Here is a 15,071-nt window from a genome sequence, read left to right on the forward strand (position 1 = left end):
GTGCGCAATATCATATACATCAAATGCAAATTCAACATAATATTACCAAATATATTTTCAGCCAAGATAGATCATGTTTCCCCAAAAATATGGTATGTCCTGATACTAAACCCAATTGGGCTTTTCAGCACATGGGTTATAATATGTCCTCCTCTAAAACTATTTAAATGCCTGCATGATGAGAGATGGCAGGCTTTTCGGAAGTTCATCAAATCTGAAAGATAGGGGTAATGCAGGGTGGGTGGGTGGAGGCTGAGAAGAAAGGAGAGGGTTGTGATTTTATTTTTGCATGTGTTTAAATGTGTCACATTTGGCACCCGGGTCTCCTTCACCCCTGTGTTGGATGGTCGCAGCGAATTGGGGTGGAGTTTGGGTGGGCACAGCTCCTTGATTGCCCTCCAGTACCTCCAGGTGGGAGAGGAAAATTGCCCCCAAATGTTGGCAGGTCTCTGGAGACGCATTCTGCCCAGTCCATCATGTGTTGCCTTGTTGTCGTGTAGAAGAAGTCTGGCGAAGGAAACCCAACAGCCCTGTCACCCCCCCTCTATCTCTCTCACCCTTTCTGCATGGCCCCTAAACTTCTCGGGACCCCGTCTGGCAAAGCCCATGCCAAGCGGGTGTGGGGCCTCCTTTTGGCAGCCAGGCTGCCTTTCTACATTTTTGTTAAGCATGCCCAAATAGCTGAACGGGAATGCTCAGTGGCGGCCACTATAGTCGTTCACCCTTTCCTTTCCTCCTAATGCCTTTTTGAAAGCGCTGCTCTCATGGAGGGAGAAAGGGAGAAAAGGGAGAAGGAGGAGGCTGCGCGAGTGGGGAAGTTTGGAGGTTAAAGGAGGAGAGGAAAGGTGTTGAGAAAGTCAAAGCCCTCCCTCCCTCCTTCCCTCTTTTTCTTCAGCAGTTTCCCCCCCCTCCCCATCCCAAGCATCCTTGCTGCCTCATCTCTGTCCTGTCTAGCTGGCGCAGCTCTGCTTTTTGCAAAGGAAAGAAAAGGAGGAAGGGAAAAAAGTCCTAGGGCAAGAAATATGCCTTGCAGAATATCGAATATCCCATTAAGTTGTACCTCCCCCCGCTTCCCTTTCCCTTCTTCTCCCGCCCTTCTCACACTCTCTTTTTTTTATGAGCCTCACCAAATCCGAGCTGTCACAGCCAGCCAGCCTCACTCGTTCACCTGGTGGGGGGAGTTTTTGGAAACTAAAGCGGAGTCTCGCAGCCAGCCCATCACTTCCCCCCCCCCAATAATAAGGCCACGGCCATATTTTGGGGGGGGTAAAAAGAAAATAAGATCCTGTCTTTTTTTTTCAGGGAAACATAGTAGTAGAACAGGGGTCTCCAACCTTGGTAACTTTAAGCCTGGAGGACTTCAATTCCTAGAATTCCCAGGAGTTGAAGTCCTCCAGGCTTAAAGTTGCCAAGGTTGAAGACCCTGTAGTAGAATTGCACCTTCTTAAACCCAATTTAATGACAATTTAAAATCAGATATCATTGCATTTCTCCATTTTGAGCTTCTGCCCTGCTTCTTACCACTGGATAATATCTAAACAAAATATCATCCAGGAAAACACATTTATAATTTGTGGTTTAGGTTGTATGCCAAAGATGGATTGCAAATCTTTCTGCTCTCCTCTTAATCACTGTTCAAACAAATACTCCTGATAACAGAAGGAACCATGGTTTTTCCATGGTTTTTCCAGTTGCAATGTATGGCTGTGAATGTTGGACCATAAGAAAGGCTGAGTGCCACAAGGTTAGCTAAAATCTTAACAAATACCTCCCCAAAATGTTGGAAATGCGAATCAATACACGGAACATATTACCATTTATGGTGGACCTGTGAGGAGGCTAAAGGTTTTTGGAAAAGGATCAAAAATTGGCTGGAGGCAATAACAGGGGTTAAAATAGAATGGAAACCTGAAGTTTTTTTATTAGGAATAATGTCTGCGAAATACAAAAAGGAAATCCAATATTTAATATTACATATAATTACAGTGGCAAGGATTGCCTTTGCCCAGAAATGGAAAAACAAATTAATTCCAAGCGAACATGAAATAATAAGAAAGGTTATGAACTGTGCCAAAATGGACAAACTAACTAAAGAAATCCAGGGAAAAGAAGAATCAGAATTCTACCAGATATGGGATAAATGGTATAGGTGGATGGAGGAAAGAAACAAAAATCAATGAAGGAATATAACAAAACTCAACAAATAATAGTTATAAGTAAAATAAGAGGGTTAAGAATGGTGAAATCCAAATGAAATACAATAGAAGGGGAAATAATATAAGGTGAGTGGTATCGATTGATAATTGCTATTATAAAGAACAGGAAGTTCCTGTTCATATTGTATTGCATAAATATGGTGTACATCTAAATTTTTTGTGTGTGTATTTTATGTTTGTTAATAAAAATCTTTTTTAAAAAAAGAAAAGAAAAGGGAATTATCTCCTGCTTGTATATGTCTGTATATAGTTTATCGATAAACCACTGTTAATTGTCCTTTAAAAAAAGAAAGAAAAAGAAAGGCTGAGTGCCAAAGAATTGAGGCCTTTGAACTATGGTGCTAGAGACGACTCCTGCGAGTCCCTTGGACTGCAAGGTGATCAAATTGGTCAGTCCTAGAGGAGATCAACCCTGACTGCTCTTTAGAAGGCCAGATCCTGAAGATGAAACTCAAATACTTTGTCCACCTAATGAGAAGGAAGGGCTCACTGGAGAAGATCCTAATGCTGGGAAAGATTGAGGGCAAAAGAAGAATGGGACGACAGAGAATGAGGTCGCTGGATGGAGTCACCGAAGCAGTAGGTGTGAGCTTAAATGGACTCCAGAGGATGGTAGAGGACAGGAAGGCCTGGGGGAACATTATCCAGGGGTTGTGATGGGTAGGACACAACTGCGCAACTATCAACAACAGAGGGAATAACTAGCATGAAACTGCAATGGGAAATAGCTGGTTCAGTTAACCATGATCAGGTTGCCATTAATAGGTTACAAGAGGATCATGATTTCACAAAAAATAATAAACTAAATAGCATGAACCTTCCATTGATAAAATGAGCAACAAAGCACAAGTGCTTGTAAAAGAGAGCTTAGTTTTGATTACGTAGTTGCATCCTCACCCTGATTTTATCACAAGCCCAATTGTTTAAAAGATGTTATGGAAGAGGAATAAGTTTTACCAAGACTGTGATTGATCTCAATCCTAAAGCCCTGAATTGACTTGCTGCCTTATATGTTGGTTGAAAATGGTATCTCAGCTGTTCTAAAGAAGTGAGAACCAGCGGGTCATCTGGTCAATTTCTATAAATAGAATACTGAAGAAAGCAGCATCTTCTTCAGCTGCAGAAGTGAATGTCAGACCAGATTGTCATGACTAATAACAAGAGAAACCCAAAGGTGACTGAAATAGTACTTAATAGTAAGTATAAAGCAGTGGTGGGTTTCAACATTTTTTGAACCTACTCTGTGGGTGTGGCCTCCTTTGTGGGAGTGGTTTGGCGGCCATGTGACCTCTCTCTCTCTCTCTCTCTCTCCTTCCTTTTGTCTCTGTCCCTTTTTCCTTTTTTTCTTTCATCTCTCACACTTTTCTTTCTTTTTTCTTTTTTTATTTATTTCTTTCTTCCTTTCTTTCTCTTTCTCTCTCTGTGTGAGTCTGTCTGTCTGTGTGTGTGTGTGTGTGTGTGTCAGTGGTGGGTTTCAAATTTTTTTGGAACCTCTTCTGTAGGTGTGGCCTGCTTTCGGGGTCCACTGGTGGAACCTCTTCTAACCAGTTTGGTAGATTTGACGAACCAATTCTACCGAACTGGTGCGAACTGGTAGGAACCCACCTCTGGTATAAAGTAAGTATAATATTCTCTTTAAGCCCAATGAATTGGAGTGTGAAATAAAGAATACCCCAATTAGGAACAGTGGGGTATTAAAGAGTCCTTTTTGGCTGTTTTTGCTTTCCACTAATAATTCAGAGCTTAAAAACAGACTTCTAACTATGTGAAACAGCTCCTACTCAATAGGATTGTACAGATCTGTGGGGTCATTCATACAATCAGCAGATCCTTAAGAAAATGTACTGCTGCTAACTTTTTTATTCATGAAAATGTCCCCTTAATAAAGATGTTTCCATTATTCCTTTTTTTCTACTTGATATGAACAGTACAGTAGCAGGATTAGGGGGAAATTCTGGGATTTTGAACAACTTGTTGCAAAGATTTATTTTTCAACTAATCTCATTAATCCAATTCATTAAAACTACCATTTGGAAACTAAAGAAAACCATGACTAAGGACGTCAAGAATCTATTCCTTGTATTTTTATCCACGAGAGTGGGGCAATGACCCTTGTTTCAATTAGCAAGTCTCTCTGGTTACCTTTAAATAACATGAAATGTTCCACTTTTATCTTTTTAGCTTGATTGTAGTGTTGAGGAGTCAGTGTGATTTGGGGGTCTAGAAGGTTGTTTCTACTCTATCATCATAAGGCATTTTTCAACAAGGCCACAGTCCTGTGGGTGGGCAGAAAGATGGATGGATAGACAGACAGACAGAAAAGGGAGTTTCCTCTATGGGTTTCCAATAATTGTTATGCGGTTTACATTCCATTCATCTGAAGGACTGGGATATTAATCAGAAACAGGCACTGGCTATTTTAATACCTCTAGCATCCACAAACATGTGCCAGAGTCTTTTCTCACATGCCTCAGTACCCACTGCCCCTGGAGAGAAGCTGTGGTCATTTACTGCTCTAAGCTCAGCTCTGCAGGTACTATAGTAAGATCCTTTTTCCAAGGAAAGGTTTTGCTGATTGCTGGTTTCAGAAGAGGAATTACTTTATAGTAAAGGGGACTATTCTTCCTCCCTTTCCAACTGGTATAATTTATGTACAGGAGAAATTGGTGTGGGGTCCAATCCAACTTTGAACAACCTCATCTGGATGGAACTATGGCTGTCTGGCACTTGGTAGTTGGATATTAAAGAAGCCAGGCAATGAATAAAACTCCTCTGCTTGGCTGTAGGGCTTACTTTTTGGTCCAAAAAAAGTACAAACTATCAGGATAAAAGTGCCTGATGATAACCCAGATGGATCATTTGAATGTTCCCCTAGAACAGTGGTTCCCAAACTTGGCAACTTTAAGACTTGTGGACTTCAACTCCCAGAATTCTCCAGCTAGCTCTTCTGGCTGGAGAACTCTGGGAGTTGAAGTCCACAAGTCTTAAAGTTGCCAAGTTTGGGAACCACTGCCCTAGAAAGACTAAGCAACGAGGCTTCTGCATTCCATGACTATCTGTACTGAGAATAAACTTATAAAGAAAGTTTAGATCCTAAACTATGATTATTGACGTAAGATAACATGCTGGAGAACAGAGTTCAAATCCCAAAATGACATCATTTGGTTGAACACTGAGCATCCCATTCTTCATCTGTAAGGAAAGGGAGCAATTAATATGATAATATTGTATGCCATGGCCTTCTTTATTATGGTAAAGAGATCACAATTATAGCTGTCCTGAATGGACATCCCCATAGATTTTGACTAACCATTCCTTATCATGTACATCAGTGGTGGGTTTCTACTGGGTTTGGCCCAGTTCGATTGAACAGATAGTGATTTGGCGGCCTGGGTTGCTGGAACAGACAGCAACCCAGGCCTGCCATGCCCCTGAACCGGTACTCTGAGCAGTGCCGTAGGCACCATCATCTTGTTTTTCGCTTCTGCTCATGTGCAGAACAATTTTTATTTAGTAGTGCCTGCCGGAGCCTACCCTTGATATACATGACATGGTGCATGACAAGGAGCTCAAGAGGAGCCCATTCAGGTCTTTGCAGAGATTCTGCACTAAAACAGTCCACTGCCTGGATGCGCCACAAAGCCTGTTGATCCCAGAATCAAAATGATTTCCTTAAGCACCCATGTGAAGGCATAGCATTGACTAAGCCGTAATTTTAAATACTCTAAAAATATTCAAAAATTATTTTTAAATGTGTGTGCTTTATTTTGTTTTTAAAGAAAGGTTGCTAACATGGTGCTATATGAAACAATTTATTCCAAAAGGATTTGGGTACAAGGTCTGCTTAAACACACTATTTGGTGAATGTTAGAACTGTTTTGCATTCAATTTGTTCAATGAAAATTAAATGCTGATATGGTTTAGCATCCTAGTAGGAACATGGTGGCTCAGTGGCTAAGATGCTGGGCTTGTCGATCAGAAAGGTTGGCAGTTTGGCAGTTCGAATCCCTAGCACGACATAATGGAGTGAGCTCCCATTATTTGTCCCTGCTTCTGCCAACCTAGCAGTTTGAAAGTACATAAAAATACAAGTAGAAAAATAGGGACCACTTTTGGTGGGACGGTAACAGCATTCTGTGCACCTTCGGTGTTTAGGCATGCCAGCCACATGACCACAGAGATGTCTTCGGACAGTGCTGGATCTTCAGTTTTGAAATGGAGATGAACACCACCCCCTAGAGTCAAGAACGATTAGCACATATATGCGGGGGGAACCTTTACCTTAGAGTCCTTGATACAGACAACTCATTCCCAGGCAACACTACTTTCTTCCTCTGCTTTCTTTATCAACCATGATTAAATCTCCTCTAGATATCCACTCCATGTAATTTGACATCGAAAGCTCAAGTGGCCTCTCTGAATGTTTATATTATTTCCTGACCATTTTTTTTGCTTTCAGATTATTATATCCAAGCATTCCAGGAGGAGGGAGGATCCATCCTGAGTCAAATAGCTTATTCGCTTTTGTGAATAGTAGCAGTCCAACACAGAACCGTTGTCTATATTTTGGAAGGCATTCAGAGACCCAAGTTTTGCTTGAATTGAGAATGAAACCCGCCCTGCAAAACATGAGAAACTGGCCTCAGACCACACACACACACACACACACACACACACACACACACACACACACACCCCACAGCAATTGCTGAACTCTGGCTCACTCCCTTCGTCATTCTCTCCACCTCCCCTCCTGCCACCGTCCCTCCCTCCTTCTCCTCCAAAACAAGATGATGAGTGACATTAAATCCTTTAAGCATCGGACTACAATGAATGGCAAAAGGAGGTTTTCAGAGCTTAGGCGGCTGATTGTTAGCAATGAGCTGATGAAAAAATGGATTACTACAGTATGTGCTTGCCATGGTGAAGAGGAAAGTCACTAAAATCCTTTCCCCACCGCATGCTCTTTTTTCTTTTCCCAAAAGAAAAGGAAGCTGATCTGTATATTGTTGTCTTTTCAAGTATGCGTCCCCAACACTAGTGGGGAGGGGTTGAAAGGAAGTCCTGGGCACTTTTTTTGTGGTTATTTGTAAAGGCAAGCTAGAAGTAATAAAAGCAATAAAAATGGCTTCACCTTCACCTTCACTCCGTGCCTTTGTTTGGTAGCTTTAAAAAGGCAGTCTATTTTTGTGCCATGCAATGTGCTCTCTAGCTTTATTCTTTCAAAGTGGTGCTACTCGTTTGTCAATTTCAGACAGTGCTATTTTTTCTTCCTTGAAAAATTGTTATAATTTTGACTATACAAAGAGCCAATCTCATGCAATCTCTTTATAATCTGTTTTCTTCAAATAAGGGACTAAAATGTCTATCATTTATTTGTTTGCCTGTCTGTCTATTATCTATCTATCTATCTATCTATCTATCTATCTATCTATCTATCTATCTATCTATCTATCATCTATCTATCTATCTATCTATCTATCTATCTATCTATCTATCTAAGAGCCAAGGTGGCGCAGTGGTTAAATGCAGCACTGCAGGCTACTGCTAGATCAGCAGGTCAGCGGTTCAAATCTCACCGGCTCAGGGTTGATTCAGCCTTCCATCCTTCCGAGGTGGGTAAAATGAGGACCCAGATTGTTGGGGGCAATATGCTGACTCTCTGTAAACCGCTTAGAGAGGCCTGAAAGGCCTATGAAGCGGTATATAAGTCTACTGCTATCTATCTATCTATCTATCTATCTATCTATCTATCTATCTATCTATCTATCTATCTACCTACCTACCTACCTACCTAACTACCTACCCACTCACCCACCCACCCATCCATCCATCCATCCATCCATCCATCCATCCATCCATCCATCCATCCATCCATCCATCCATCCTCTATCATCTATCTATCAGTCATCTCTATCATCTCTATCCACCCACCCACCCATCCATCTATTTATCTATCGATCAATCCCACACAACCCTTCAGGTGTCTCATAATTTTGCTACGTTTCCTGTCAAAAAGGAATTATAGAAAATATTTACATGAGGTGCATTATACTTAATTCCTTCATATAAAAACCTAAGTGATATGGGATCAATTATACTATTTATACCTTCACATTTCTGTTATGTATTAAACATACATTTCATACATATTATGTGTTTTGACATATTATAGTAGTTATCATTTTCTTCAACTTAACTGAAATCACCTATAGCTTTCACTTGGATACCTCCATGAGTGCATAACTCATTTAAGAATATTCCAGATGTTGAATCACTAACATTCTGTTATCTTTGAGCTCAGATATTGCCATACACAACATCCTGGTGAAACTTCTGATGGAGATTATTTGTTTAACAAGTGTGTATTATATACCCTTAATGTCCTTTGCTATTTCCTACCATGTTGAAGATGATGTTGAACTATCAAGTCAAATAGTTATCATACTATAGTGTCATCAGCCCCTGCAGTCTTCCAAGGAGTTGTATGATGTATCATAGTGAAAACTTTAGGTTTATGGAACTGAAGTGAGTTGTGTGCGGATGGACATGGTGGTTTTCAACCACGCTTAATTTGGCTGAGTGTATTTATCATATAAAATAATACCTTGACACATTTATTTTAGGGTAGGGGTGAATATTTGATGTCAAGGAATGACTAAATTAAAAAGAAACAATTCCTTACATTGGTTTTTAGTTGTACTGGGGGGAGGGTACTGAGTTCTACAGGCAGATAGTAAAGAAGGCAGTTATGGGAAGCCCACAGAAATGGGGCCTTTCCTAACATGATTTAGCTCTACCCAAGAGCATTTTTAAAAGATGGGATCTATGCCATGTATACAGAACACATGGTACTATAACATGAGGGTTTTATCTTCCTTTATATTTGACAGACCTTTTTTCTGGTTGCATCACTTTATGGTAAGAAAACAAAAATGCTGTTATTGCTCTATGTAAGCACTTATTTTGCTCTACAATACAGCTCTTTATGATCAGGGCAAGATGTAATCAACAGAAGGAGGCAACCTTCTCTTTTGGTGGTCTGCTATCTGATGGAAAAACAAGTGTTGGAAACTTGGGATTTTCTAATAATATAACCATATGTGCAAATGTTGCTCTGCAAAAGACTTTTAAAAAAGGCATTCAATGACAGGCAAGATCATCTTGTGAGGGAAACATGCATTGTTGGGAATGGAAACAGGTACAAAAAGATTCTCAAACGGTAAGCTAAAAGTGGGTGAGAAGGGTAACCTTCAGTATGGAATGGAAAAACTCACCACAGCCAACTTGCTGTATAATCGATTTATGATCCATCTCATTTGCTCCCAGTTAATTAGAAGAGTTATGGACTGTTAGAGATAGCCTCACATTCTTGGGATATGCAGAGTGGAAACAAGTGATGGTGGATCAGAGCAATGATAGACAGCTCCACCATTCTTTCTTTTCCTGGAACCCCATTTATTTATTTGCTGTATTTCAATTCCACTTTTCAAACACCTAAACCTGATTCATACAACACACTTAACTTTTTCAAACATTAACCAACTACCGTGTTTCCCCCAAAATAATGACATAAGGCCATGCCACATTTTTCTGGTGGGCAAAAATATAAGCCTCCCCTGCAAATAAGCCCACTGGACAACCCTCCCCCCTCCGGCCAGGCAGAACGCCGCTAACCAACCTAGCGGTATTCCCGAACTGGGGAGAAAGATGATTGCGTTGTTTGGCACTTTTGGGATACCGCTAAGTTGGTTAGTGGCGCTATGCCCAGCTGGAGAGGGGGGTTGTCGAGCGGCTGCTCTCTTGCAAGCAGGCTCAGGGGTGAACGGCTGGGTTGTGCTATCATAGCAGCCACCCGACTAACCCCCTTTCCAGCGCCATTCACTGACCTATGGGTATCGCCAAGCTGCATGAGCGCCTGGTCGCCACTGCCCGGCTCCCGCAGCTTGGCACCTTCAAAATGCCAGTGTATGGCGTTCTGCATGGCTGGAGAGGGGGAGCTTGCACGAGCGGCTGTTGCATTCCCACTCGCACACCTCCCAGCCTCACAATGCCCTGGCCCAGCTCTCCCTGCATAGCCAGAGTACCTCCGCTGCTGCCGCCGCCATCCCAACATGACTTTTTGGGAAGCTCCCAAACTGAGTCTTCCCGCAGTGGCCGCTCTGGGCATATGCTGTATGGTTGTGGGCCGGCTGCCAGCAGAGAGTACTCCTGTGGGTTGGGGGGGGGGTAAAAATGAGCAAAAAATGGCCTGTCTTTCACTCATTTTTGCCCTTCCCAGCCGCCAGGAGCACTCCGGAAGCCTCCTAAAGGCTGTGCACAGCCATTTTTGCAAAGGAGGCATGATTTCAGGAGGCCAAAAATGCTGTATTCAGTGTATAAGATGCACCCAGATTTTCACCCCCTTTTTTGAGGGAAAAAGGTGCATCTTATACTCTGAAAAATATGGTAGGTACCTATATTTTAACGGTGCATTGTAGGGCAACAAGTTTTGAACCAAGGTACCTCAAAAGGGATAATTTACAGAATGTGTCCAAAATGGGAGTCCCATAACTCCTGCACTACTGAAATTTGGCAAATTTTATAAAATGTTTTATGACATTAAAAATTATTATAAAATGGTTTAGGACATAACACAAAGTATCACAAAACATTTCCTGTGCTGATGTGTGAACATGCTATACAGTTCAACATGGGCTATTTTCAAGACAGATACATTTCTGAATGCATCCCAATTTTGCTAGTAAAGGTCTTTCATTGTTTTTCTAGTTCATACTTAACTTGCAAGGGATATTTTTTAAACCGTTTTATCATGTAGATTGAAATAATATTCATTTAAGAATTAACAAACATTTAAGAGATTTCATGTGGGCATAAACTTTACGCTTTTATGTTTTTAAGCAAGAAACATTTTTATTTTCAAATGGACGGTTTACAATAATATTATCCAAGTTAAAGTTTCCTAATCATCTTTTAATAATCTGTCACAACCACATAGCTTTGGTGAAATGCAGTTAGGCAATGTTTAAAATAATTTACAGTATATAGACACAGAACTATTTACAGGTAAAATAGCGAATATCGTAATGTGATTTTTGGTGATCTGCAAAAATTCTGTATTGAAATGAAAAGATACAATCCACTCAGCAAATGTTGGTGAGAAATTTTCAGTGAAATATTATAGCTTAACAGTTTTCAAGTTATTAAAAAATGGATGAATAGTAGAACATTATGAAAGATTTGCCTTTTATGTGCTTAAATTCTAACATCCAGAGCTCTTATGGGCCCAAGAAGATATCCCACACGTAAATAATTACTAATTTCAGGTATTAAAATGCTTTTTTTTTAAAAAGGAGTTTTTAAAACAAATATTAAAATACAATTGATTTTTTAAAATAAAAACAGATAAGGGGACATTGCCATATACTTCATACACTGATCATTTTAGTTTTAAGTAGGTAGAAATACTAATTCATCCACTGCAGTCCTGTTCTGCTATTTACATCATCACAGTGGAATTTCTCTCTGACCAAATATTCTCTAAATTGTAGTGTACAACTATCTCCTGTTATTCACAGAGTACTTTCAAAACATTTTGAGTAAATTGTAACCAAATTTAATAATGCTCAGGGAAGACATATTGAAAAATTGGAATTGAAATCTAAAAGTCCCATTATTTTGATGAATTTATTCTAAGCAATATTTAATTGGTACATAACCCCACAATTTCCAAGTGTTTACAAATTACTTCATTTTTATTTTTAAGTCCAAGGCTATATTGTTTTCAATGTAGTCCCAATTGAGTTTTCAATTGCTTCAGAAATGTAATATAAACCCCTATGGTCCAAACATCACCAGAGCATGAACAATTTAAAAGAGTATAGTTTTTCACTACATGACACTATAATATCTGTTGTGCCCTCACCACACTAAATACATGATAAAAATACATGTAACTTAACTAAGTAGAAAGGGAGGAATGTGGTTGACCTCAGAGATTGCATGCAAAGAAAATGAGATTCTGCTTAACCTCCTCAAGATGCTGATTTTTCATACAGAGAAGGATAATACTTTGCAGGCAAGGGGAAATTTCAATGTGGAGATTTAACTACAAAGCAAATTGGTAAAATCTCCACATCGAACACACTTTTGAAATTGGATTGCTAATTTGAAATTGAAATAAAATTGATTCCCTTCAAACTGATCAAGTGACTCACTTGCCTTTTGCAAATATGCAAAAAGGCTGTTCAGCTTTTCAAATCTACTTATTCGAGTTCCCACTGAAAAAAAAACAGAAGATGGGGAAAAAAATACCCTCACTCAATGTCTCTGAATTTTCTTCAATTCTTTTTAAAGGCTTATCTTTTTCTTTCTTGCAAATTTCTTAAAACAGATAGAAAATGGCTGAAAAGTAAATACATACATTTTCTTTGTAAGATTTCTGAAAGGAAGGTATCCTTGAAAAAGCTTTTTAAAAAGCTTGACATGTATTATATTGTTTAATTAACTTAAATTAATTATTTAATACATTAAACCAGTTCTGGGAATAAAACGTAACTCAAGGATGTCTGTGAACATTTTTATCTCCCCCCACCTCAATATTTAAATTCCAGATTAAATAACAGAAAAAGATTCATCATCTGTGTCAGGTTTCTTATCTATTTTCCATAAGAAATTGTCATTTTCCTTCCAAAGTGATTTCTCACTCTCTTTTTTCTCTTTGAACAAAGAAGTGAAAGACGGTCTTTCACACAGTTTCTCTATGGCTGTCACATCTGTGAGTCTTTGGAGACACTCCTCATTCTCTTCATTCAGCATGTCCCAGAAATCTTTTGGTCGAGTTGCTGCTTTTTCGGCAGGCCCATTAAGAGGCCTCCTGGGTCTTTCAGCTGGACTATTTTCATTACTTGTGAAGAGGTCATTTAAAATAGAGGTGTCTCCTAGCAAGTCTGCAACAGCATTTTTCTGGCAGATTTTAGCCTGACTGCTTGCCGAGTCAGACATGAGAAGTTTTTTGGGCGACAGTGTCCCCTTCAAATTCAGCTGTCCTTTAGAACTACTTGCAGACAGTCTCTCAATTATTCTTGATTTACTGCTTAGTGACTCAGATGCCATAAAGTCTTTGGATGCCAGACTGTTTCTCCCATTAATGCTGTCTTCGAGAATATCAGCTGGCAATTGTTTGTCTTCCCCATTTTGACCCCCAGGAGCCTGTGCAAAAAGCTTATGCTGAAATTCTTTTTCTACAGCATCAGATCTACCTGGAACACCTAGATCTATAGGAAGATCCTGCTTCAATTGCCCAGGATTACAAATGGAGGTTTTTTCCCTGAACTTGGTTTTACGCTTGCCTCCTTCCTTGTTTCCTTCTGAAACAGAAGCTGGGACATCAACTTTTAAAACATCTTTTAATTCTGGGTGTTTTGCACTGTAAAATTCTTTCAACATTTTCTGCCTTTCTTCTGATGTAGTTTGAGTGATGTACTTTGCAAATTCTTCCACAGGAGCTTTATGAAAAAGATCTGCCATCTCCTCAAACTGCTTCCTGCAGCAATTGGGGAAAAGAATAGTTAATTCTTTCAAAGGACAGGAAAATAAATAATCGGTATCAAGGTTAATCAATGACACTTCTTTCAAAACCAGGTTAGGGCTAAGATGTGGAAATATGGTCACAAAGACTGATGTTACGACTACGTCTAGATCAGTGAGTTATTTTGGAAGGGGAAAAGGTTCAGCTAACAGCATGGTCTGAATTCCTTGATTTATCATTCACTGTTTTTATTGTTCTGCTTGTGAGATTATGCAAGTGAAAGATGTTAATATTAAATAGGGATAGAAAGACTTTTCTTAATTGGTCCCTCTGCCCCAGCTCCCAAATCTTATAAAGAATCCAGATTCAGTGGTGGAATTTTCCTACCAGTTCTATAAGAGAGCTCTCTGTGCGTGCACACAGCACTCAAAGACCACCCTTGGCGTCAGTGCTGGTGAGCTGAACTGCTTTTTGCTTAGCTGAGGCATGGCAATCCGCTCTACCATGAGAATCAGCTGAGCTAAAAAAACAAGGGAACATAGGACAGGAAATAACGGGGGCGGACCAGAGGTGGTATTTGTTGGTTCTCCAAACTACTCAAAATTTCCGCTACCGGTTCGCCAAACTGGTCCGAACCAGCTGAATACCACCTCTGCAACAGTCACTCACGCCCTTGTGACCTCAAGACTGGACTACTGTAATGCGCTCTACATGGGGCAGCCCTTGAAGAGCATTCGGAGGCTTCAGCTTGTCCAGAATGCAGCCACGCGAGCAATTGTGGGTGCACCCCGGTACACCCACCTTACACCTATCTTCCACGAGCTGCACTGGCTGCCTATTGGACTCCGGACGCGCTTCAAGGTGCTAGTCGTTACTTTTAAAGCTCTACATGGTATCGGACCTGGGTACTTGAGAGACCTCCTCCTGCCAATTACCTCCCTACGACCAATTAGATCCCACAGATTAGGCCTCCTCTGGGTTTCATCAGCCAGCCAGTGTCGACTGTCGACCACCCGGAGGAGGGCCTTCTCTGTGGCAGCTCCGGCCCTCTGGAACGATCTCCCCGCAGAGATTCGTACCCTCACCACCTTTCAGGCTTTCCGCAAAGCCGTTAAGACCTGGCTGTTCCAGCAGGCCTGGGGCTGATGAGTTCCCAGCCCCACTCGAATTGCGTGCCTGTTGCGAGTTTTTAATTCCGTTTTCTGCATTTTTTTTTTTTGTCTTGTTGTTTTCTTTATATTGTCCCCATTCCTTATGGTTTGTTAGCCGCCCTGAGTCCCTCTTGGAAATAGGGCAGCATACAAGTTTAATAAACGATAAACGAC

The 15,071-nt window shown here is 40.5% G+C and overlaps 1 protein-coding gene across 3 annotated transcripts in view; it reads right to left on the bottom strand.

The window, feature by feature from the left end:
• Positions 1 to 11,102: 11,102 nt before the first annotated feature.
• ERCC6L2 (ERCC excision repair 6 like 2) overlaps positions 11,103 to 15,071 on the bottom strand; it is a 58,335-nt gene continuing 54,366 nt past the window's right edge. For all 3 annotated transcript variants that reach the window (XM_014069620.2, XM_087715916.1, XM_014069618.2), the window contains one exon: positions 11,103 to 13,761. In XM_014069620.2, the coding sequence (XP_013925095.2) occupies positions 12,831 to 13,761 (931 nt within the window). In that variant the 3' untranslated portion in view covers positions 11,103 to 12,830. The remainder of the gene's footprint in view (positions 13,762 to 15,071) is intronic.

This window comes from Thamnophis sirtalis, unplaced genomic scaffold (assembly GCF_051295495.1).
Source record: "Thamnophis sirtalis isolate CommonGarterSnake01/CBP01778 unplaced genomic scaffold, rThaSir2_p1.2 scaffold_5, whole genome shotgun sequence".
NCBI lineage: Eukaryota > Metazoa > Chordata > Lepidosauria > Squamata > Natricidae > Thamnophis > Thamnophis sirtalis.